The sequence below is a fragment of the Gymnoscopelus braueri genome (genome assembly GCF_963280865.1).
Source record: "Gymnoscopelus braueri genome assembly, chromosome: 7".
NCBI classification, from domain to species: domain Eukaryota; kingdom Metazoa; phylum Chordata; class Actinopteri; order Myctophiformes; family Myctophidae; genus Gymnoscopelus; species Gymnoscopelus braueri.
This window is the reverse complement of record NC_137608.1, coordinates 38165161-38189533: the sequence shown is the minus strand read 5'-3', so window position 1 is coordinate 38189533 and position 24373 is coordinate 38165161. Positions and strand designations below refer to the sequence as shown.

At 40.4% G+C, this 24373-nt stretch overlaps 1 protein-coding gene across 1 annotated transcript; it reads left to right on the top strand.

The window, feature by feature from the left end:
- The first annotated feature begins 1067 nt into the window (after positions 1–1067).
- slc25a37 (solute carrier family 25 member 37) lies at positions 1068–11261 on the top strand. Its single transcript, XM_080432331.1, has 4 exons — positions 1068–2063; positions 6808–7039; positions 7192–7248; positions 8450–11261. The coding sequence occupies exons 1-4, from the start codon at positions 1860–1862 to the stop codon at positions 8977–8979; spliced, it is 1023 nt and encodes a 340-aa protein (XP_080288457.1). The 5' UTR covers positions 1068–1859; the 3' UTR covers positions 8980–11261.
- The last annotated feature ends 13112 nt before the right edge of the window (positions 11262–24373 follow it).

The window sequence follows — 24373 nt, the reverse complement described above, 5'->3', positions numbered from 1 at the left end:
CCATGATCAGGCGGAAACAACACTATTCCATAACTATTCCCTGAGTGCAAGAATATAACAAGAATCCAGTTTGAAAGAGGGTTTTGTCCATAGAAATGTATTTATTTCCATCGACGTGACATCTGCGTGTTGCCAATCACAGAGTGTACCTGAATCACCAAAACATTGCACTTTATACAGACAGACATTTGACATAGGACCTCCTCCCAGTCCTCCTTCTTGCCCACTCACAAACAGGTTTTTAAAAACAAAAGACTACTTGTGCCAGCCTTTCACAATGGATCTGCCTCCTTTACACTGACACATGACAATTTACTTTAACCCTATTTATAAAACTATACTTTTACACAAGGTCATATTATGCAATCTTTGTTTAACATCTTATTATCTTCAATATAAGACCACACATATATGTATTCAACCTTGTATGAATGATTTAGACAAAAAGAGATGATTTAAGAGGAATGGCATTATTCTTAGATTCAAGAAGAGAAGTTACATACAACTAGCTGGTTTCTCCCCAACCACATTTGTTCATACTTGTGTACTTACTACAAAATAAGCTTTAGCTAAGAAATAATAATAATACATGAATTCAGTCTGGGTCTGCATTTCTTTACCAGCGTTTTTTTTGGAGAGAGAGAGAGAGAGAGAGAGAGAGAGAGAGAGAGAGAGAGAGAGAGAGAGAGAGAGAGAGAGAGAGAGAGAGAGAGAGAGAGAACAGATGCATTCACCTTAGCCATCCCCCTTGCATAAAGACAATAGTATTGTAATCAGCCTGCTAGGTGACAAAAGTGACTTGTGACTTGTTTTGGTTCACACTTAAAGCTGGGAGCTTCTGCTCCAGGACAAAGGCCAGGATCTTAAAGAGTTGACTGATCAACACATCAATAGCAGAGACATGCATCTATATTCAAATCTTTGGCAAAGGGTTTGCCATCCTGCTTTCTCAGCCTCTTGACTCCAAAAGTTCACAGCCTTGCCTGCAAATTCCCACAATGTCATTAACCAATAATAAATGATAATATTACTTTAGATTAGTCCTGGATATACCATAGTCTCACACCTACTGTACAACTCATCTAACCCCTGCTCATTTTGCTAGGGTGGGATGGCTCAGGGTAGAGTACAGAGTACAGCAACTTGCAATGGGCCTGTTCTACAAGATACACTACACCACAAAGACACCCATGTACCTGTCAAACTACTTCAAAAACGTCAAAGACGTCCACAAACAACACCCAGAGGGCGCTACACAAATCACGTTCAACCCAGATTTGGCTCAAACAAGGGGTTGAACTGTTTACTGTACATATTTTTATTTTTGGTTACTACTCGTTTATATGATGTTTTTGCATAGTATTGTATATTTGTCTGTCATTAAATGTTTCGATGAATTGAATACACATGGACCCCAATGGAAACAAGCCATAGTGCTTTCTTGGGTTTAAAACTGTACTTTCTGTGCTTTTTTTGGCAAACTGTTAATAAAGCATTCATTCAATCAATCAATCAATCAATTGACTACCAATATTTGCAAGCAACTTCACAGAAAAACAAGCACAAAGTCGCTTATAATAAGCGGACATGGCAACACTGGTCAGGTTTGGTGAGAGGGAACCCAATAAGACAACTTTTCATTGGCCAACCGAGGCCGATATCCCGCCTCATTTTTCGTGAGTCGCGAATGTGATTGGTTCAAAGACAGGCAAGGTCCTAGGCTCACGCTGCTGACGTCGGCATGGGCGCTGGAACTCCCAGTGTGATGGTGGTGATGATGATGATGTTGTGGTTGTCCATGCTGGTTGTAGACTGTTATCTCTAGCAACGGCGTCTATTAGATACGCTGTGTACCACGCATGGAGTTGAGTGCACGCCCTGTGCTGGCAACACAGGAGATGTCGGAGCTTGAAAGTAAGGACGGCGGCGGCGGCGAACCCTCCCCTGACGGCGACCACTACGAGAGTCTGCCACCTCATGTCTCTATGATGACCCACATGACAGCGGGCGCCGTGGCTGGTATCCTGGAGCACACGGTCATGTACCCCGTGGACTCCGTCAAGGTAAACGCCAACGGGAGTCTTCGGAGGCGGTATAATAACCCTGCTACCGGGGGAAACGAGGCTTGTGAGCGACAGCGTTCCAAAACTTTGCCACCCTACTAGTGGCGCGGCCAGCCCTCCTATGGGTAACCGGAATACTCGCCCCAAAACACAGTCCCCCCCCCCCATCTTTTTTTCGTGGACCATTTTTTACCGAGGTTAAGGTCAGGAATGACTAAGGCTAGGTTTAGGCGTAGTTTCACTGAGGTTACGTTTAGGAATAAGGTTAGGTTTTGGCACCGTTTTACTGAGGTTAGGTTTAGGAATAAGGTTTGGTATAGGCATAGTTTCACTGAGGTTACGTATAGGAATACCTGGTGGCGACCGTTCCGAGGTCGCCGGATTTGGCCCGGGGCGAGCGTGTTTTGGGGCGAGTGTTCTTGTATTCCTCCTATGTGTCAGTTCGGATGCATCGTGTCCGCATTCGGATACATTGCTACATGCTAACGCCAGGCTAACGGTGGCTTGAAAAACACACAGGAGATGATGCCTGGTTCAGCTAACCTTCGTTGTAGCGAGTTGAACGCGACACAAAATGCATGCATGTTGCTCACTTAACTGGCCACAGATGTAATGTTAGCCAGTCAAAACGGCTGGATTAAATGGAACCTCATAACGCGTTTAGATGGGGACGATACACACGAGTTATCCACGTCCCTTCTCTTAATTCTCCACTCATCGTTAATCACCGAACTTGGCCAATTTGTTGATGCTTCACTCACGTTTTCTTAACCGAACATAGCGTGTCTACAGTAAACCCAGGCTATGTTGCCTGGCGTTGGCCGTCTACAAACTCGTCACGTTGAGCGCTAAAATATACACTAAAATATACACTTAACTCTTAACTAAACTGCATTGTTTAGCAATTTGCGAGCAATTGTCAAATGCTGACTGTTTTCTAGATTTGTATTCACTGACATGACATGACATGACATTAGTTAGTTGTTCCTAGTGTCCTGTTCTTGCCATTGAAACAGTTGAAGGTCAGGTGCATGGTTGTCATGTTAATCTCTTATGTCAAACCACTGTGTCACTGTGAATGCCTGTGGTCATCTTAAAGGCCAGGGAAAGCTATATTTGGAATAATATGTAGAACAATAGTCAAGCTTGTGTAATAGCCTCTTGTACTGTATACCTTGTGTAGGTATCTAGCCTTAAGAAATTGACTAGCCAATGAAAGACATTCTAATTAGGATTTCACAGTATTTGTTCAAACCTAACACCAGGCATTCAATAACACATTTTGCTCATTATAAATACATTTATTTCTGACACAGGTTATGGCACTGTTTTGTCAAATGGAGCTTGTGTAATAGCCTCTTGTATACCTTGTGTAGGTATCTAGCCTTAAGAAATTGACTAGCCAATGAAAGACATTCTAATTAGGATTTCACAGTATTTGTTCAAACCTAACACCAGGCATTCAATAACACATTTTGCTCATTATAAATACATTTATTTCTGACACAGGTTTTTGTCAAATGGGTTTACTGGGTAGATTTGAGATGACCAGAAGTAAGCTTGTATGCACACAAGAAAGTGCAAACCATTTGCTTGATTGTGAACTTTGCCCCTGAAAACCCCTCTATATTGGTCAGCTATTGTTTTCCAACAATGCAGTATTTTTTTATCATTTCTGGCTTGCTGGCTAACCCTGACAATAACGTTGATGCAAATAACGTTGATACATTAACAAACTGTCATGATATTCTCCACTTCTCAATGCAGTGATCTTGCCATATTGTAAGTTAACTCCTGTGTTTGGTCTACTCGATAGCATTACGCAATCAGTTGTCTCAATTTCCTCTTGAGGTTTCTACGTTTTCATTTGTTTTTTTTTACGACGTAAAGGAGTGTGCTAGATGATTGAGTTTGTTGAAATTACAGTGTATGACAGGAAAAGCAGAGCTGAAGAAATAATTGCACGAATGGATACTATTTACATGGTCTTCAAACTATATCCACGATTAGAGCAGCATTCTGGTGTGTGGATTTTATAGTTTTTTTCACTCTCAAACTATATCTGACATAATTTAGTACTGACATAATATTGTGAATGGATTTCCATAACAAGTCAAATAAAGTAATAGTCTAATAGACTGATGTTGAATAAAAGGACATGCACCTCAAATGTAATAATTCCGACTGAGAGGCTAAATCATCCCTGGACATAACATTTTAGCTAGATGATGAAGATGCACGTGAAAATATGGGTTTAGTGGAACATTAAGGTCCATATCTAAATGATCACTGATGTCAACATTTTTCTAGATTTTCACAACCTCAGTTATTATTAAATGTACAAAGAATCATTAGCTATACGCATTTTGCGATTATGAAAATGTTAGTATTTCCTGAAATACATTTCTTACTTTTTACTACACCTGCAGTGTTTCTTAATAGCGTAGGGAAGTTTGTAACATAAGAAAACATCAATTACAAAAGACTGGTGTTGATTCATTGTATTAATTGACATTGACAGCAATAGTACAAATGGCCTAACAAACCAACCAGTGAGCCTCAGTTAGACTTTCTAACACAACGAGGTAAAGCCACATGTAGAAGACACAGGGAGTAGCCTGTGTCTTGTACTGATGCTAGGAGGGATCTTATCAGTATCACACACACTCTTGGAATCAGCTTCACACAGAAAAAGGGTGTGTGGATGATTGCTGTCCTGTACTAATGATTAGTAAACTGTCACTTAACTTCTGCTAATACTGAATTGCAGAAATAGTAGTAGAACAGTATTGTAGTATATATGATTCAGCCATCTACCACAATAGTATTCCAAAAGGGATACTGATAATTAATTGTATACTTAATTGGCTTGGCTAAGACCAACTATGGTCATTTATATGCAGACAATGCATTTGTTATATCTAGTGCCAACACAGCACTCCAGGCAATTGTTGATTGAGTCCCACAAAAGTTGCTCTTGCATTTGTATTGTGTACAACCTTAGTTTGAAGAATATTGAGTTGGGGTAACAAGCAACTATAGCATTGTTTTCCCTTCTTCTTACAGTATGGGTTATTTTGTGTTATCTGGCTGTAGTTCAAAGGGGTGTGACAAAGGGGACAGTTATGCATGGCAGGTGCATTTCTTTTTGGCTTGAAAACCAAAAACAATAACCTTAAATAAGAGTCAGTCAGTCACAGTTCCCGAGCCCGTCGGACCCTTGCTGTGAGTCACTCCCCGACCAATCTGTCTTGAGAGATTACTCCCTGACTTCTTCCCCGTTTCCTGTCAAATCTCCACTGTACTATCAATAAAAGCAGAAAAGCCCCAACTAAGAATATATTATATTAATAATGATGATGTACCTTAATTGTTTTTTGTCCAAACATTTCAAGGCCCAATTGTAAGGACACTAAAGATTTAATTACTGACTGTTTGGTTTGGAACCAGTATAGTTCATCTCAAGTGCAAAGCATTAATATGAGTCACTAACTTGGTTAACTCTTTAACGTCACTATAAACCCTCTAGAGGGCGTTTAAGAGGATTGGATGATTTAGTCTTAGACCTGACCTCAAGTTCATACCAAGACCTATGCTCTGCCTGGAGAAAATAAATTCATTTTGTACTATTTTCGGTTGTATACTTTAAACATGAACTACCTAAGTAACCACATATAGCATATAGCTTTGTGTCCCTCAAGTTCCAAAATCTGTATCAAACGGAAATGAAATTGATATTATATTGTTAAGCAGAAGGAAGGAAACACATGGGAACATGCTGAGGGAGATAGACTTGGCCTATCTCCGGAGCAGCCTCTGTACCACTTTGGCAAATAAAAACATGCTTTGTGCTATCCAGATAACTTGGCATGGTAGAGTTGGAGTATAACAGAGGGCTGCATGCACTCCCTCCCTCACCCCAGGCTTGGAAGTGACGCATCACTCAGAGAGGACCTTAGTGCTGCCAAACGGCACTTGCTGACAGAAAACTGTGACAGCATTGCAGTGAACAATACATGCAAGATGTCATGAGTTGGCTTCTTCCTGGTGCCTTACTTTCTACTTGGAGCTATTTGCAGTAACTTTTTTTTAGCCCTGCTAGTGAGAGTGCAGGACTCTAAGAACGGCATTGTTGCTAGGTTCAAGCCACTCGGGTCACACAAGGTGTATGGAGCAGCACGGGTTCTAGGGGCCACTAGCAGGGCATTTAGACTGTTAGGTCTCGTGTGTGTGTGCATAACACACACACACACACACACACACACACACACACACACACACACACACACACACACACACACACTACATTTTTAGATATTCTTAATGTTTTTGTAGAACCATCTAGACTGGATAGAACACACAGACCGAGATGCAATAAAAGCTATTCTTCTTGTGGTGGGTTGTCAGCCCAACTACAAAGTAGCTCCCAAAGTGGTTTACTTTATTACATTTATGTTTAGGCTTTCATGCCTTCTTCAGAATCATCTTATTTCTTTAGGCCCATCGTTTTAGTCCTTTGGCGCCAGCTGTTAAACTTGAGAATCCATCACTTGCACTGCTTATAAACATTAACGTTTACCACCCTCAAACCAGAGAGGCCTCTCTAGTTTTCATATTGAGTACTTACTTTAGGAAGCACATGCTGCTCTGTACAAACATACCAGCTCTCATCCCACCCTGACTAAGCTAAACCAAATGATATAAAATACAAAACATGTTCATGTATTAATTTTGTTTTTTTTAGACGAGGATGCAGAGTCTGCAGCCCGACCCTAAAGCCCAGTACAGTGGTGTGTACGAGGCTTTGAAAAGGATCATTCGGACGGAGGGAATCTTCAGACCGCTCAGAGGCCTCAACATCACCATGCTGGGAGCAGGACCGGCTCATGCACTCTACTTCGCCTGCTATGAACGGGTCAAACGCTCACTAAGCGATGTCCTTCATAAAGGAGGAGGCAACAGCCATTTAGCTAATGGTAGCCTGTCATTCTCTCATTGCAACTTCAATACACAATTCAGCTCAAACTCTTATTAAACACTTGGATCAGACATGATGACCTGGCACTAGGTCTTAAATTAATTGATGATTATGATCAATGTTCTAGCACATGTTTCTGTGTTCTAACAGGTATGGCAGGCAGTGTGGCCACCGTTCTCCATGATGCTGTCATGAACCCAGCTGAAGGTAAGACTCTGAGGTGGAATCAGATTTAATTTGTGTTCCCTTGATTGAAGCAGAAAATGGACCTGTCCATTTTACATACATGTCCACGTATTACATAATGAAAAGTGGAGTGTTCGCCGAAAAAAATCAAAGAAAGATCACTTGCTGGAAACTATTCGCTTCAGTCTTTCATTCTTCGTTTTCAGCGCATACTGTACATAAAATAATGACTTGCTCATTGTCGATGCACACTACTTTTCAGTGTCTTGTTTTATAGGCACTGACAGTACAGTAGTATTCATGAATGTTTCGGATAGACAGCCGATCCAAGAACATAGTCACACTATTTTGACCGTGTGATGTGACAAAATAAGTGGCAGCTTTTTTTTCATTGAGATCCCGCACACCGTCTTCACTTAGAGCAAAAAAAGGTTTTTAATGCTTGTTAAATGCTTGAGTTTTACATTTCGGTCGAACTGACCTTCATCAGGTACCCCATGAATGTCAGTGCGACCGAAACGTATTTGCATATTGTTTATTTTGTTGCTGTAAGTGAAGACGGTGTGCAGGATTTAATTATTTTTCCCTGTCATGCATTGACTGCCTGCTCCTACGCACCTGTCCCCTGAAGTAGGTGTGCAGAAGTAGGTGTTTTTTTCATTATTGAGTCATTGATTGCCAGAAATAAAACATCATTTGCTACACCACTGCCAGCCAAAATCAGTGTTTTCCTTATCTTTCAACTAGTCACAGAATATTTATCTCCAGTATGATCGAGCCCCCGATCGTAGCTAAACATGGAGGGTTTCACCGTGCTTCCCCGAAAAAAAGAGAGAAATGTCATCGAGACCCCCCGTTCGCTTGTTATACGCCGTTGAATATACCACCGTCTCGTCAAAAAGAGTAAATTCAGAGTAAAACCAGGGAGGCGAGATACAGGCTTTTTTCTAAATCGATTAACAAGGAAGTGTATGGAGGAATAAACCTTGGGATCACGTGATCTGGATCTGTGTGTCTGGGCATGAAATGGTCACTCATGTGTCCATATGTTCCATATCAACTTATTAATCATTTGCTCACTCTCTCTCAGTTAGGGAATCATCACACTGGGTCCTCCATGAATATGTTGCCAGTAAAGAGAGGGCATGAGATGAGCAGAATGTGTGAGGGTGTGTTCTTTTGCCTGCTAAATAATTTCCTCTCTGTTCCTGCATGGCTGCAGTGGTGAAGCAGAGGATGCAGATGTACAACTCTCCGTATCGTGGACTGTTGGACTGTGTTCGGACGATAACGCACACCGAGGGCATCGGGGCCTTCTATCGCAGCTACAGCACACAGCTGACGATGAACATCCCCTTTCAGGCGTTGCACTTCATCACGTATGAGCTGATGCAGGAACAGTTAAACCCCCATAGACACTACCACCCCGGCAGCCACATAGTGTCGGGCGCCGCGGCAGGGGCCATCTCGGCCGCCCTAACCACTCCACTAGATGTCTGCAAGACCCTGCTCAATACGCAGGAGAACGTAGTGCTCAACTCCGTGCACGTCGGCGGCCATTTGTCAGGGATGGCTAATGCTTTCAGGACGGTGTACCGACTTGGCGGTATGGCAGCCTTTTTCAAAGGGGTCCAAGCTCGGGTGATCTATCAGATGCCCTCCACCGCCATTGCCTGGTCAGTCTACGAGTTCTTCAAGTACTTTTTGACCCAGCAACAGCTGGAGCGAGAGGCAGGCACCCGCACTCTTTAATTGCAGAAGGTGTGAAAAGGGTGGGAGGGGTAAAGACACACTAGTCGCACCTTGACGGCAGTCACACTAGTCACTCCTTGACTGGAATTAAGGCACGAAGCCTGGAGGCTGTGTGTGTGGGTGTTTGTCTCTGTGTTGCTGAGTAATAACCTCTGGGGGTATTGTCTCAAAGGGAAGTCACTGAGATGAGGTGATGACACTTGGAGGGCAGCACTCCTTACATTCCACCCATCCACCAAGCCTTCGTATGTTCTCACTGACCTACAGTACCTAAATATTTAGTGGAATGGCAGTATTAACATAAACAGGAAATGCAACGGAGGCTGTTATTTCTTTTTAAGTTACAAAACAATTTCAAAAGGTCATCTTAGTTAGGCAGTTCCTTCTAAAAACCCATTTGTGCTCCTGCAAAGTTCTGAGGTCGAGACAGACGGTGGACGGGGTTGCCCGTTCTATACATCCGCTGCATCAAGCCCCATAGCTTAGAGAGCGCAGTAATGTCCGCAGAGCACAGATGGTCCCACCCCAAATCACCCCTTAATAACATACAGAACACTCCCAACACTCCTTTTCGCATCATTTATGTTTGACTGGATGTATGAATAATACGTTTGCCTTCATTGATGTGTTTATCATAATATGGGAACTTTTTATTTATTTTATTAGCTTTTCAAGGCTTGCATTTTATGGTTGTGGAAGAAATGCATGGCTGTTTGCTTGTTTTATTTTTGTGTGTATTTATAAAGAAATATTAGGACACATTCCTTAGTTTGGGTGCACAGTAAACAGAAGAATTGCACTTTCAAAGTGCCTCTTGAATTTTGAACTCTGCTTCAACACATTTTTTGTTTGTTTTCTTCTCTCATTATTGACAGAAATATTGGGGAAATTATAATTTTGCAATCAAAAGGGCATCTTCTGTTGATGAAATATATCAAATATAGTGGCGCTTCACTAATACCATGGGACCATGGGCCTCATTCACTAAGCTGGGTCCGCTCATAATTTGAACTTATGCGCATCTCCGCAACTTTCCACATTCAGATACTGATTCATCAATCGTTATTTGTCCGTGAACTTTGACGGAAGTACACTCTAACTCGCGTCTGCTCGGGAGCAGACTTATATGGAACCAAAGCTTGTGTATGACATTAGAATGCTTTATTCTTCATGCAAAATCAATTATAATTGATAAAAAAATATTCATGTGCCCAACATTTGTCATCACAGAAAAGATGTAAAACGATCTATTGCTTGGATGCATATTACAGACATGATGCAAATGCAACCGATTCTTATTCATTTTCAGTTGACTCATTAGAGCTGAATTATTAGGTCCCTCTGCGTGTTTTCCGTTTCTGCAAGTGTGGCCATTTTTGCGTATTGGGCTTTCATGCCAACTTGCGCTATTAATTATAATATTGACCACATCACAAACGCAGTCTTAACATCTGATGAGGATATACAGTATACTATGGATGAAATCTAGTGTCCATTTCCAATTTCTCCGATGTAGGACAGTGGAGGATATGTTCGTCCAAAGAACAGATTTCCCCTCTGTAATCTAGTATAAAGCTCTGATCATTTTTATTTTGGATATTGGCATAATCTTTTTACCTCGGCAAAGGTGAGCGATTAATTGTTCTCTAGAAAGGACTTATTAGCCATTGGTCGTGAGGTTAAACTTTGTAAACGTATTCTCATTACGGCTATTAGCCTTCTTTATTAACGTTCAGCGGATCCATCGCGTGAGGGACTTGCTTACCAAAATACGCTGATCTACAAGTTGTCAAGTGGGTGCGTTCCGACACGTAAGCTTGTAGATCAGTTCATTTTGATGAGTGATGGCGTTTTTCGTTTGACTTTGGATGTTTCCGGTTACCTTTTATGGTCTTAAATGGGGCTTGGAACAATGCAAATGATCTCCACGGGAGTGCACAAAAATGAGATACACCTGTAATCCGAACACATCAAGGCTCTACACCCCCTTTCATGAATCGCACTTCAGAATTGATTTATGCGATATACACAACATTTACGACCAGGTTATACACACAATTTACAGCCAGGTTAGTGAATGAGGCCCCATGATTTTCCTGATCCATGTCTTAATTGCATAAGCCGTCAAAAATAAGTGCTAAATGGAGTAGATTTATTTCCCTTTTCATAAGTCATAGCTCACATAACCCCACTTATCCCTCCCCTTTCATTATTTGTTTTGTTTAACTTTTTTCTCTCCAGAGAGATCATCTCTCTCAGAATCAAAAGTGTGTAGACCGTAACGGTCCAATTATTTGCCTTGTTTAAGTGCAGTACTACAATGCTCTTGAATCACGCACAAAAATTGTATAATATAAAAAATCCTATATGTTGCTGAGAGAAGGCAGCTTTTATACATAAGTATATACATAAATATATAGGCAATAGTGTGTGTGTGTGTGTGTGTGTGTGTGCGTGCGTGTGTGTGTGTGTGTGTGTGTATATATGTGTTCTTTTTTGAGTGACTGTTTCAATGACACTTCATTATGCAGTTCCTAAAACCTCAGACATTGAGGGCTGTTCAGATTATGGCCTTGTAAGTTGTCACAGCATTCAGATACATGTGTGATTGTGTTCATATTTAGTGTATGAGTGAACCGTTTCTCTTGTCTGCGTAAGTAAAGGTGGAGGACATGTCTTGTACATTAAACATTTTATGAGACAAGGTTTTGCAGATACATCCTGGAAAAGCAGCCCCTTTCAATGATGAGTCAGCCTGTAGGCCTTTCTTACTGTGTGTCATCTCCCTCAGCTAATGCCTGATTATAATTCATCGTACGATCATGTCACATACCAAAATCAGGCGATCCACAAGCTTGTAGATCTGCAATTTTTGGCGAGACCTTGTTCTATGGTGGCGTATAAATGGATCATGATGAGCACACATCTCCAATCCACGAAGCCAGTCAATTTGTCCTAATCAGTTGGCCAGCAAGCAGTGTTACAACATTTTTGTCCCGTTTTAGTTGTGCATTTCCTGTCTACCTCCTGGCTCTCTTGTTTTCCACTCTGTCAAGAGACATTCCTTCAGATATTGATATGCCAGTAATCCACCAAGATTTGTTTGTTTGACTTTGACAATTACATGCTTACATTGTCTTTTACTAGTGAAAGTCACATTGTCAGATTTAGATCACTCACAACTTTTTAAAGGATTTGTTGTTACTATTGTAAGGTAGGTTATGTTAGAATCCCAAAGATCTGCATTGTTTTCTATGCATTTTACTTTTAAACATATTGGTTTGTGGACCAGAGCTTATGTGCCTGCACAGTAAAATCCTCATTGTTAATTGTAACTCTGAGAGTGTACAAATGATAAATGGAGATTACTGTGTACCTGCTATGAAAAAACAATTTCCTCTTGTCCATCCATTCCCTATAGGTTTTACAATATTTCAGCTTTCATATCAAATAGCTGAATATGGATCATGGTATTCATAATATTTAATCTGATACTACAGTAATACAATAATTTAAATTTTGGTTAATGATTTGTAAGGGCTACATGGGGCCTTTTATTATAATAATTAGAATTGGTATTGGTGGGTAGAAGCTGGTGCTCAACGTTTTGATAGGACTATGTTTAAATCTAGCCTAATCTAGTTAAAATGGTTTCTTCATTGGTTTATACAGTAAATCTAAATTGTTAACCATACACGTGCTCATTCCCCTATACATTTTATGACGTTATTCTTAATTCACCATAGTGATTTACACTGCTCAAATAGCTTTTGTAGATTTTTGTTTTCAGACATTCTTCTCAGATTTTGATCAAGTTTTATGAACTTGCCCTGTCACTATTGGATGACAATATTGATCAAAAGGAAAGATCACATCTTCATGTTGCTATTTGCAATTATAGGGGATTTGGGTGTTGTGAGTGCCATTTACAATTCAAGAATGTTTGGAATTAAGAAAATTAATGTTAAATGATTGTGGAAATGCTGCTACAGTATGTAACACTGGAGCTCAAATAAAAATGGAAGTGATCAATGTTACTTTGTCTTACGGTGGAAACACACCAGACTTTTTTCACGCACACACGCATATACGCACACACGCACATACGCACTTTTAGATCCAGTCCTATTTTAAAGCCTGCGTATGCGGGACTCGCGTATCCGCGCGCCTGGTGTAGCCGCTATCATTGATATCAATTGGATCTAAACAAACGCACTCTACGCGCCACGCATACGCGCGCTTTGAAAAGTCTGGTGTAGATCGGCCGTTACTGATCGATACGTCTTGTCTTATGACTTTGTATGACTTTATACTGTGGATTCTGAAACATAGACGTGGTGTTAAACTATATTCCCACTTATATTTATAATGTTATAGTGATAGTTTTTATATTTTTCTTCTCGGTTTAGTCGTTTTGCCAATTTATCCCACACTCGTGTCATGTCACTGCTAACCTCTACAGTTCAGTCATGTGTGTGGTTTAAAGGAGCCCATGTCTTCTTCAATACACAAGAAGTCACCAGCCACTTCTTTTCACCTGACGTGAGGAGTTTCACCAGGAGGGCATAACGCATGCGGAGGAACATACAATCTGACCCAGTTTCTCTCCCTGCTGAACAGGCACGTTGACCAACCTGTAGAAGTTGCTAGTGCAGCAACAGAGACCCCCCCCCCCAACCCCCCTGTCCAGGTTACCATCCTCGAACACGGCCAATTGTGTTAGTTGGAGCACCCAGCCAAGTCACTATAGCTTCGGAATTGCATGTTGAGGACCCTCTATAGAGCGCACCTAAAGCACTTTCACTTCTGCCCATAGCGGGCACCACAAATGTGAAACGTTGCCGTATAGGTAATACAAATGCTATATCCTCCTGCACTTCCTCGTGTCCTGACAGCTGCAACCCATGACTTGCACAGCTCTGTATAGGCAACCCAGCCGGGTGGAGAATGGAGATATGTGCTCCGTGGTGCACCCGTTTCTAGTTGGGAATGTCTTTCATTTTCTCTCTGTATTTCTTATTGTCTCCGCCAGGCCAAAAGGCATGGTGAGAGAGTATGTTTTTCCCCCTGTCCGTCCGTCCGTGTGTCCGTCCGTCTGTGACCAGCTAATCTCCGGCACCGTTGTCTTGATCGCAGCGAAACTGTGCACACACACTCCCTGGATGCCAATTCAGAACCTCTGCACCAATTCTTCTCATGGGCCTTTTATAGCGCCACCAGGAGGCCGATTTGTGCAAAACACATGTTTTGACAGTACTCCTACAGATTTTGTCCAAAAATCACGCAAATCGGTACACAGTATCTCTATAGTCATTAAACAAAAATGATCTTTCAGATTTCTCATATTCCATCCTGATTGGCTAAAAATGTCTTCCAAAGTTTGCAGGAGTGCTCCGTTTTGAACAAAATGCCTCAAATCATGAACACAGCATGCAATGTCCGTGAAATTTTGCACGCACATTCCCATTAGGCAGAGAAAGAACTACCATTAGATTTTTTTCAAATCAGCCTCATGGTGGCGCTATAACAGGCCGATTTGTGTTTTTACCTATAACTGCACCGATCTGTGTAAAACTTTGTATGCACACTCCCTAGAGGTCAAGGAAAAACCTTTGCCCTGCATTTTTCACATCTGCCTTATATAGCGCCACCAGGAGGCCGACTTATGTAAAACACATTATTTTATACTACTCCTTCCAATTTTATTAAACAATTTCACGCAAATCGGTACACATGATCTCTATAGTCATGTGATCACGACGGATGTGTTTGACTTTTCATATTCCATACTGATTGGCTAAGATTGACATCTAAAGTTTGCATTATTGGCTTGTTTTGAACAAAATTCCGCAAATCATGAACGCACCGTCCTTTGATTGATTATTGAATATTTTATTAGGCAAAAAAATGTAAAACAGCACAGTTACATTTAAAATACTTTGTCTAACAGGTCCGTTCATAAAAGTCCTTGCGGACTTGTTTCCAATGAGTCCGATTGCGGTCAAACTTTGCACGCACATTCACACTATGTTGAGGAACAAATGCCACCCTTTTAACATTGGCCTGTTATAGCGCCACCAGCTGGTCTAATTTAGGGAAACAAATGTTTTTAACAAAATGCCTCAAATCATGAATGCAGTCAGTGTCCGATTGTCGTGCAAGGCCTAAGAAGAAATGGTACCCTTTTCACGTTGCCCTATTATAGCGCCACCAGGAGGCCACAATAGCCTACCTGACCTGGCAGAGACCTGTGTCTCCGAGGAGCACTTTTTCTAGTTTTTTCTCTTTCTATTCCTCTGCTGGCAACAGCTGGGGTATTATGTTTCTGGGTTGTCCATCCATCCGTCAGTCCAAACCTTGATGTGAAATCTCAGGAACGCTTTGAAGAAATTTCATGACATTTGGCACAAACGTCCACTTGGACTCAAGAATGAACTGATTAAGTACTGTAGGAGTAGGTGGTCAAAGGTAAAGGTCACTGTGACTTCCATGTCTCTCACATTCTTGTGAACGTGATATCTCAGGAATTTCTTGAGGGAATTGTATTACATTTGGCACATTCAATGATGAACTGATTAGAAGTAGATGGTCACCTGCCTTAGTTTGAAATCACTGTGACCATAATGTTAATTAAATTCCTTTAAAGTCTTCATTCACCACATACTGTACTACGTACAGGTACAGACAGTATATGAGTCTGGACGGACATGGATGTAAACGGCAACTGGTTGCAACCACGATGTGGAGTTCTATTGTATTGTGCGTTTTGTGTGTTCAAAATTTAAACCATTTAAGCCCTATTTCAAAATAACAAAGGGTGGATTATGAATTGATTAAAAAAATATATATATATGTTCGCCTAATGACTTGCCATAATAGGGATGCCAGGTTGCAAGTGGATAAACCATTGTACCAGTTAAAGCGGTTGTTCACCACCAATATTTGGGCATACAGCGTACACAGCAGTAGGGCCTCTACAAACTACAGTATGTTTCCGTAGAACTACAAGAGAATTGGCCTGGAGAAACCAGTAACTTGAAGTGACCCTGCACAAATTGAAGCATGGCCATGTTTCTTAGCTGACTGATTAACTAGGCACAGACATAGTCATAGGGTGATCCATTTATTCAACACTTTACCAAAGCACTATTGGGCAGAGTCCATCCAAGGAACAACAATCTCTTTGTGATCAGGATGGGAATTTGATCGATTTTCATCTGAGGCTGTTAAGATGGTGTACTGTAGCAAAAATATAATTGACTTCTAGAACGACATATCTAGAAGCCATTGGAGATGCTGTGCTGAAAAGTAAACTATATTTCCTATAATGTGGCACAGTTTTGGGTTTCTCAGAGAAATACTCGACTGAAGACAGCTGGCTTCGCTGATGCAATAATCTCTGTACACTCAAAGTAAAATTAACAGAGGATTTTACTGTGTAGACTCCCTGGATGGTGTGCTTGAGAGAATGATAACATGGAATAAGCAGTGTTCTAAAAAATATGAACCTCATTCTTGTTATGCGGTGTAAAAGCGGTGCCAAACATTTTTTTAATCATATTCAAATCTGCACGTTTTGCTGATTCTTGACAGATTTCACTATACTGTAGAATGTAGATTACCACTGTATATTAACACCACGTGCTATGCGTCTCATGCCTGCTGAGTGCAATAAAATAAAATATTTACGCTTTACTCCAGTGTTTACAAAAATACTGTCATAAACAAACCTATTATAGAAAACAATCCAGAAAATACAGTTTAAAAATATATAGTTGATCTGTTGTTGATTTGCGTTACTATTAAGAGCTTAGTTAGTTAAATTAAAATATGTCTCCACTACTATTCTTTATTTTTCATGTAGCTGCTAAATATTTATTCAGGTTTCTGGCACAATTTCATCGGCTGGAATTGTGTAAAACCAGCAGAGGGCACTACAATGCCTTGGCTTGAGGTTGTTGTCAAGGGCAGGAAACAGGGATGATGTGAAATATGCTGGGGGGGCTGTGGGTTTAACCAACAGGTAGAAAATGTAACTGCATTTTCATTTGAACTTGGTTTTCTTGTTGGTTTGTGTAACATTGTCACCTTTTTCCCATATTCTTAAATAAATTAGAACGAGCGAGAACCTTACTCTTATTATCAACACCAACTTGCTTTGGTAACTAAAATCCAACATGCTATATACATTACCTCAACATACTGCAAATGTTTCATAATTTAACACATTTTTCTTATCTAGTCAAGAGGAGTTACTTATGACTCTCAGTAAATCGCTTTTTTATTTTAGTTTTTTATTGCTACGAAACAAACAATTTTACATAAAAACGGACATGCCCCATGGCACGTACACAGGTGTAATGCTATTGTCCATGATTTGTTTATCTTTTGCCCTGGTGTATGTGAAACTTGTTTATCTGAAGGGCACAATGAGAAGAAAAAAAAACCCTCTGCCTGTTTCCCCTGGCGTGGTCATACAGTACATTTTGCCAATCCCGTATCTGAAATAAACTGTCCCACCACTTTATGTCTGGGAGATAACGCCATTTAAAGATTTGAAGATCTCTGTCTGTCTCTTTCTTTCTAACATAGAATTGGACACTGCATAATTTCCTGCCACACACGCTGTTCACAGGCAGATAGTGTGATCAACGTTAACCATCGCATAAAGTTGAATCCTGCAGTCTATCTGTTGATAGGAGAAGAAAGGAAATCGTCTGCTGGTGCCGTAACATGAGGGATCCAGTTACACTGTCCTAGGAAGTTTATGAATCTTCCCTTGTGCAAAGGCTGGGGCCATGCATTTTAAACCGCCTTATCAACTAAAACAAATTTGTCAGCCAGTCACGGCATATTGGAACACTGACAAAGGCTGTCTTTGTGGTTGACGTTTGGTTCCCCCCATCTGTAAAGGAGATCTGTTTGTTTGAATTGTTTCCCAAAGCATCAGTGGGCACCTTGAAGAGCTGCAATGATGGCTCCATGGCCACACCGTTCACTGCATCCCACGGACCATTCAAGATTCCCAAGAATATAAGAGATGACAGTTAAGCACAGGGGCATAGAGGCATATATATCTAAGATACATTTTCTCTCCCATGCCACAATTTTGATTTTAGATATGGATATAGACATAGACGTATTTGACAGTTTTCTTCATGAAAGTAATCAGAATCATTTCTGAACTAACCACATGAACCCTAGTATTTGTATTCTGAAAATGTCATAGTAGGCGAACATTCCGCAAAATTGGCTTGTAGACCAATTTGGTGTGGAGGTCAACAAAGCATACAGAGTTTAAGTGGTTAAACTTCCCTGTACTAATTATACACATACCCAGAATTCTCTATGGCCACAATGCCTGGGAGGAGTATGTCTTTAACATGCATGTCTTTTGGTTGATGGGATACTATATTTGGCATTTCTTGACAGGCAGCTCCTTCTTCCTCGCTTTGAGTGGAGATAAGGCTTCACAATCAACGCTTCTATCAAGGGCAGTTATGTTGTAATCTCCACCTAACAGCTTTTGATCTACGACTTAGAAAAGCCAGTTAATCCAGATGGTAGGAAGAGACCTGTTGGCACTCCCCTAAACAACTTAAAAGAAAGACGAAGTGAGAAGGAGACCAGGATGAGGTTGTTTGTCTTTTCAGCATTTGTGAACCAATGTACCGTGTCCCATTCAACCTCTGGGAAGTGTAAGCATTACAATGGCAAGTAGACTATAATAGGTTTTAACCTTCAGCTTTGCACATCAACAAGCATCTTTATCAGATGCGCAAGGTCTTATACAACCTGGTGGCAGTCAGAGACACACAGAGATACTGGTCAGGTTCTCAATGCCGTCAAAACAGATGCTATCTGCTCACTTCATGTCTAATTACCTGTTTACTCCAAAGACCTGGCTTGAGTGATTCAGCTGTTGGCAGTTGATAGTAACTCACTTCAGTTTTTGCTGCTCATTGAGCCCCCCCCCCCCCCCCCCCAGTACATTGTAAAATTGTTATACATGTTTTGTTATGGTAGCCTATACAGTATGTTTTAGGAACTCCACAGATCCACTGTGTTGTAAAAGAAACAACAACTGAAAAACATGGTATTTTATTTGTCCATTCTAGAGGATACTATATGGGATTATGTTACTGATGACGCAATACAATTTAGGTAGCATAATGCATGAAAAACATCAGACTGCCTTTGCTTATGAAATATTGACTTGTGACTTTTAGAAGAATCCCCATGCACACCAAACAAGAGGACGTATTATTAACTTCTGTACTTATTGCGGAGACATGTAGGCCTACAAGATGTTTTCTCTCTGATGTCCACATTTTGTTTAAAATACAAAATGACTATATCCTTGTCAGGACTGGTATGGTAAACACCTTCTAAATCCAGACCTAAGTTTTTTTTTTATATATATATAAAATAATAATAATGTTGCTAACTTGCTATATATAGCAACAACTAAAATGACACGTAGGCATTCCTGGCTTGAAAGGTGTAACAACGTAGCCTATACAGTAGGTCTAACAGGTCTAAATGGGTAAAGGAAACAAAGGAACACATAAAGCAACCAAAAACAGGAAAATTGCAAAAGACTGATCTTTGGTCTTGGTCTTTTGAATAAAGCAAACAACAAAAAATATTTGTTACACTTATTGCGTGGCAGGTGGAGCATTCCAAGGAAGTAGGCTACAGACTGCAAAGTGTCAGACAGGTCACAGCTGTGAAAGCACCCAGACCTGGTATCTCAAGTCCATCTCACTTCTGCTTACACTTGACTTATGCTACTGTAAACATGCCCTCCCTTAAAATATGTACAGTATTGCCCTAAACTCTGTATGCCATCTTATCAGTTCAGGAATCTTAAGAGGACACTACGCTCCTTTAAATCAGTCTGGCCAGACAACCTGCACAACTACAATGTTAAAGCTGTAATACGTCACTTATTTTAATGAGTAAAATGTTATTTTAACCAATCTGTATGTAAACTTTGCTATTACATTATAACTATCTAGTACATGGTGTGGTTGGAGATGGTATCCCTACTCTTCCACTGATGCATTTAGAGCCTGATAGGACATGAAACTTACGGATTGCAGCTTTATGTACAGTTGTCTAGATTTATTTAAACCTTCCTTTATATGAGACAGCAACAGAAATGTTTCAAGGAATGGTGCCTATAGATTAAAGGAGATGGTGGTGACATGGCATAGTTGACAGATTGAAGTTACAGAGCAGTTACACAATGTATTGCAGTAATGTTTCTACAAACCGCCTCCTTCCCACTGTCTACAGCACTCTGTTTAGTCTCATTTGAGTTCACTGTTTTTAACAAAACTACGTTAAAGCTTGTTCAAACTCTTGTCGTTGAGATGATCGGAAGTGGATGTTGTTGGCACGTAAGCCACTTGTCGCATGCAGATTGTGGGAGGGGTGTGGTTCCGACGTGGGTGCTAATCGTACTATGCATGATTGGCAAATGGCAACATGCGAAAACTGCTGGCTTTCCCTAGAAGGGATTAGGGATGTCCTTACCTTCTTTTGACTTTTGTTTTGGATGAACCATTTTGCCTACATGTACAAAACGATGATCGAATACAAAGTTAATCAACTGAACAACTCGGGGGTCAGACCACAGCAAGGTGAAGACTGGCTAACGAGGCCTGGTGAGAGGTGCAGCTGGTGCACCACACTCTGTTCCCCATACACTGTATCTGCCAACTGTCCTCTTCACCAAATGCTCCATAAACACTATGCATTGCATAAATAGTTGCATTAAAATTCTATCATGTAATTTGTTTTAGTGAATAAAATGATATTTTGTACAATCTGTATGGTAGAGTATGTTAATACAATATAATTTGTACAATTGGGGTGGTTGTATTTGGTTTCCCTGCTCTTCTATTGAGACATTTAGATCCTGTGTCTAGGCTGGACACGACCTTTGACACGTCCTGTTTCTGGTTTGACACAAATTAAAGGTCAAAATTAGTGATAGCTTTGAGGAAGGTTGATGACAAAAACAAACTACATGAAGAGCTGTGTATACTATTTTACATACCACCCTATATTGGATGGGATTTTGATGGTATGAGATATTTAGCAACGACTTCACCATAATCCAAGTTGTAAAGCGACGAGCACAAGATGCAAGAAAACGATTACAAAGTTAACTTGTCATTGTGTGTACTTTTCCTCATCAAGGGGGTAGGCTATTACCCATCTGTCAGGCATAGGGAGGCAAAATATGACTCATCTTGGATATCAGTCATCAACACAGTCCATCTACATTATGTCATAAAAAGGTCCGGATGACAATCAAGTGACATTGAAGGAAAGTAAAAGGGGGTATCTTACTGTGGTCCAAGCTTGGGAAATGTGTGGTCCTGCTTTAGGGCAACAAAGGGGCCATGAGATAAAGGAGACTCATATGTCATGGATAATATCAATGCACAAACAACAACTCTACTCGCTTGTCTACAAAAACATTAAGCCAACAATATCTGCATGTTGGGGATTATGAAAACCATGCTCTTTTAAGTCTATTATGGCTTAATGTGCCAATCTATTTGTTAAGGTCATGTAATAGTACAGTCTGGCTCCATGGCAGTGATTTTGAGCAGTGGCATACTGGCAAAAAAATGCTTATCGTGGGATCTGTGGGATCTAAACTAAAATATGAACTGTTTGAGGTTTTGTGAAAATGTTTAATCTGTACACTATAAGCTATATTATGTCTTCAATTAAAATACAAAAATAAAGTCTGCTATTATTACTAGGTGCCTATCAATTGACCTTCAAGACATGAGTCGCATGACAGTTAAAGTGGATCTCTTAAACTTATCACTGCATGCCTGTAGTAAAAGCAGAAAAATCTTTATAATCTATTTGATGTCCAGATATGCATGAGAGAACTCCTTGTGATCCCAGTTGATAGATATGTGCAGTCTTATATAATAACCCAATAATTTGCCTTGCAATATTACATGCAACTACTCTAACTTGTTATTTGATTGATTGAATACTTTATTAGCAGTTTGCAAAAAAAAAGCACAGGAAAGTACAATACAAGGTAATACAAGGTCTGCTAAGAGGATTTTAAACCCAAGAAAGCCTATGGCATGTTTCCATTGGGGTCCTTTGTACTCAATTCATCGAAAAATGTGTTTTGACTGTCAAACATTTTGATTGTCTGTGTATCCAATGTCACACATAAAGCTAAGTGATCCAGAATGTGGCTGTGACCAATATGACAATGTGTTATAATAATTGAATAGTACTTGAAGGAATTCTTGAGTATGATTTAACACACTAACAGGTGGAATCGGCCTCCTGTCAAAAGCAAAATTTTCTTTGCTGTCCATGCAGTTTTTTCATGATGTCACCGGCAGAAAATGAATGTAGCATAGCTTAGGGTGCAGAATGAATTGACTCCATTTAAATGGATGGATAGGGGTAGGGATGTTTTACCTCATTCTTTAGAGAGGGCCCTCATCTCTTCTTCAGATAGTGCAGATGAGTTATCTGTCCATGGAGTTTACCTGTATTATCAGAGTTTAACTCCAGAGAGATAATTTGTTGTTCTTTTCAAACATGCAGTTACTTCTACATAAAACCTTTGGCCGCCTGGGGACAAAGAAGATGATGACATATTTAAAAGTTATATGACTTTCAAGAAAACGAATGCATTCCAATGGGATAAATTCATTAGCATATATAGGAAACAACCTCGAAAATGTAACATGACACAGTGAAGTAAATCAAAGTATTATTCTGATCATTTTGTTTTCATTTTAGAAACAGATTCCAATGGTCACCATCACTTATCTTGTATCCTGTATGAGTTCTCTGTCCTGATTGGATCAAATTGGTATGGTATCCTGGCATTTTCTGTGCACTAAAGAGCTGTAGAGATGGGGAGACCCCTGTTACTGAACACTCTATAGTAATGATTACTGTGGGAATATAAGTATTAACGCTTATTTTAACACACACCAAAATCACTTTTAATGCAATACCTTTAATGCAAAACAATTACGATGGTTATGACTGACTGCAAGTAAAGGTGCCATACATTATTTTTTAAATAAGTGTTAAATAGCTCTATATTTTGATAGGAATCGTTGCTATATGTAGACTCTATAGCACTAGAGCATGAGTGTGTGTTCAGTCTCCCTGCATGTCTCCCCATCTCTTTAGTAAACAGAAAATGCTATTTCAGGTCCCGATACCAATTTTATCCAATCAGGAGAGAGAACTCATAATTGCAAGTGATGACTCAAAGAGATGAGCAGACAAAACACTATAAAATTTAAACTTAATATAAATGGGTAGGCCTACTCTCTCCTGTTTGGATGAAATTGGCAACCCACCTGAAAATTTATTTTCTGCTTAAAGAGCTTAGAGACAGGGAGACTACTGCAATTATTATCTGAATATAGAGCTTTAAAATGGATAGTTCACCCCCAAAAGGACTATTTCTATCGATTAGTCACCCCATGGATATTTTTTTGCGAACGCGGAGCGCCTCCGACCAAGTGGAGCTTACTATGTAACCGTGCTCGGGTTGTGTGTGTGTGTGTCTGTGTGCATTCTGTGTGCATGCACTGCCTGTGTGCAGCCACCAGAGTGCGCCAGAGTGCAGGAATTTAGACAATGCTCTGATTAAAATGCACAACAGCCTGCAAAAAACACACACACACACACACACACACACACACACACACACACACACACACACACACACACACACACACACACACACACACACACACAATGTCAATGTTCTCTCCCCATCACGGTGAAATAACACGGATTACAAGTCCGTAAATACACAATATTTTCGAGCTGCGTTCGCTTCCAGCGTTCGCGCGTCTTACTTGTTTGTTTTTGTCACATTCCTAAGCCAATAATTTGATGACCGGCAGCGGTTCCGGTAGGAGACAAAGAGTCTCCTTTGTGTCTCCTACCGGAACCGCTGCCTACCCGTCCGCTGGTCATCAAATTATTGGCTTATTAAATGCGATAAAAACAAAAAAATATCCATGAATTCAAGTCTCCATGGCCCCATGGGGTGACTAATCGATAGGACTTTTTGGATGAACTATCCCTTTAACGTTTTCTCTCTCTCTCTCTCTCTCACACACACACACACACACACACACACACACACACACACACACACACACACACACACACACAGACACACACACACACACACACACACACACACACACACACACACACACACACACACACACACACACACACACACACACACGCCCTTTAAAATATCTATATTTAATAAAGCTATTCAAACAATGCAAACAACCTTGCCTATTATGCATTTTAAACATAGATTATAATAAAAGAAAAATCAAATGTCATC

Bases quoted from the DNA above. Each gene is read 5' to 3' on its own strand.
- slc25a37 (XM_080432331.1), top strand. From the start codon at position 1,860: ATGGAGTTGAGTGCACGCCCTGTGCTGGCAACACAGGAGATGTCGGAG. The intron at 2,064-6,807 runs GTAAACGCCAAC...TGTTTTTTTTAG, and splicing joins ACCCCGTGGACTCCGTCAAG to ACGAGGATGCAGAGTCTGCA. The intron at 7,040-7,191 runs GTAGCCTGTCAT...GTGTTCTAACAG, and splicing joins CAACAGCCATTTAGCTAATG to GTATGGCAGGCAGTGTGGCC.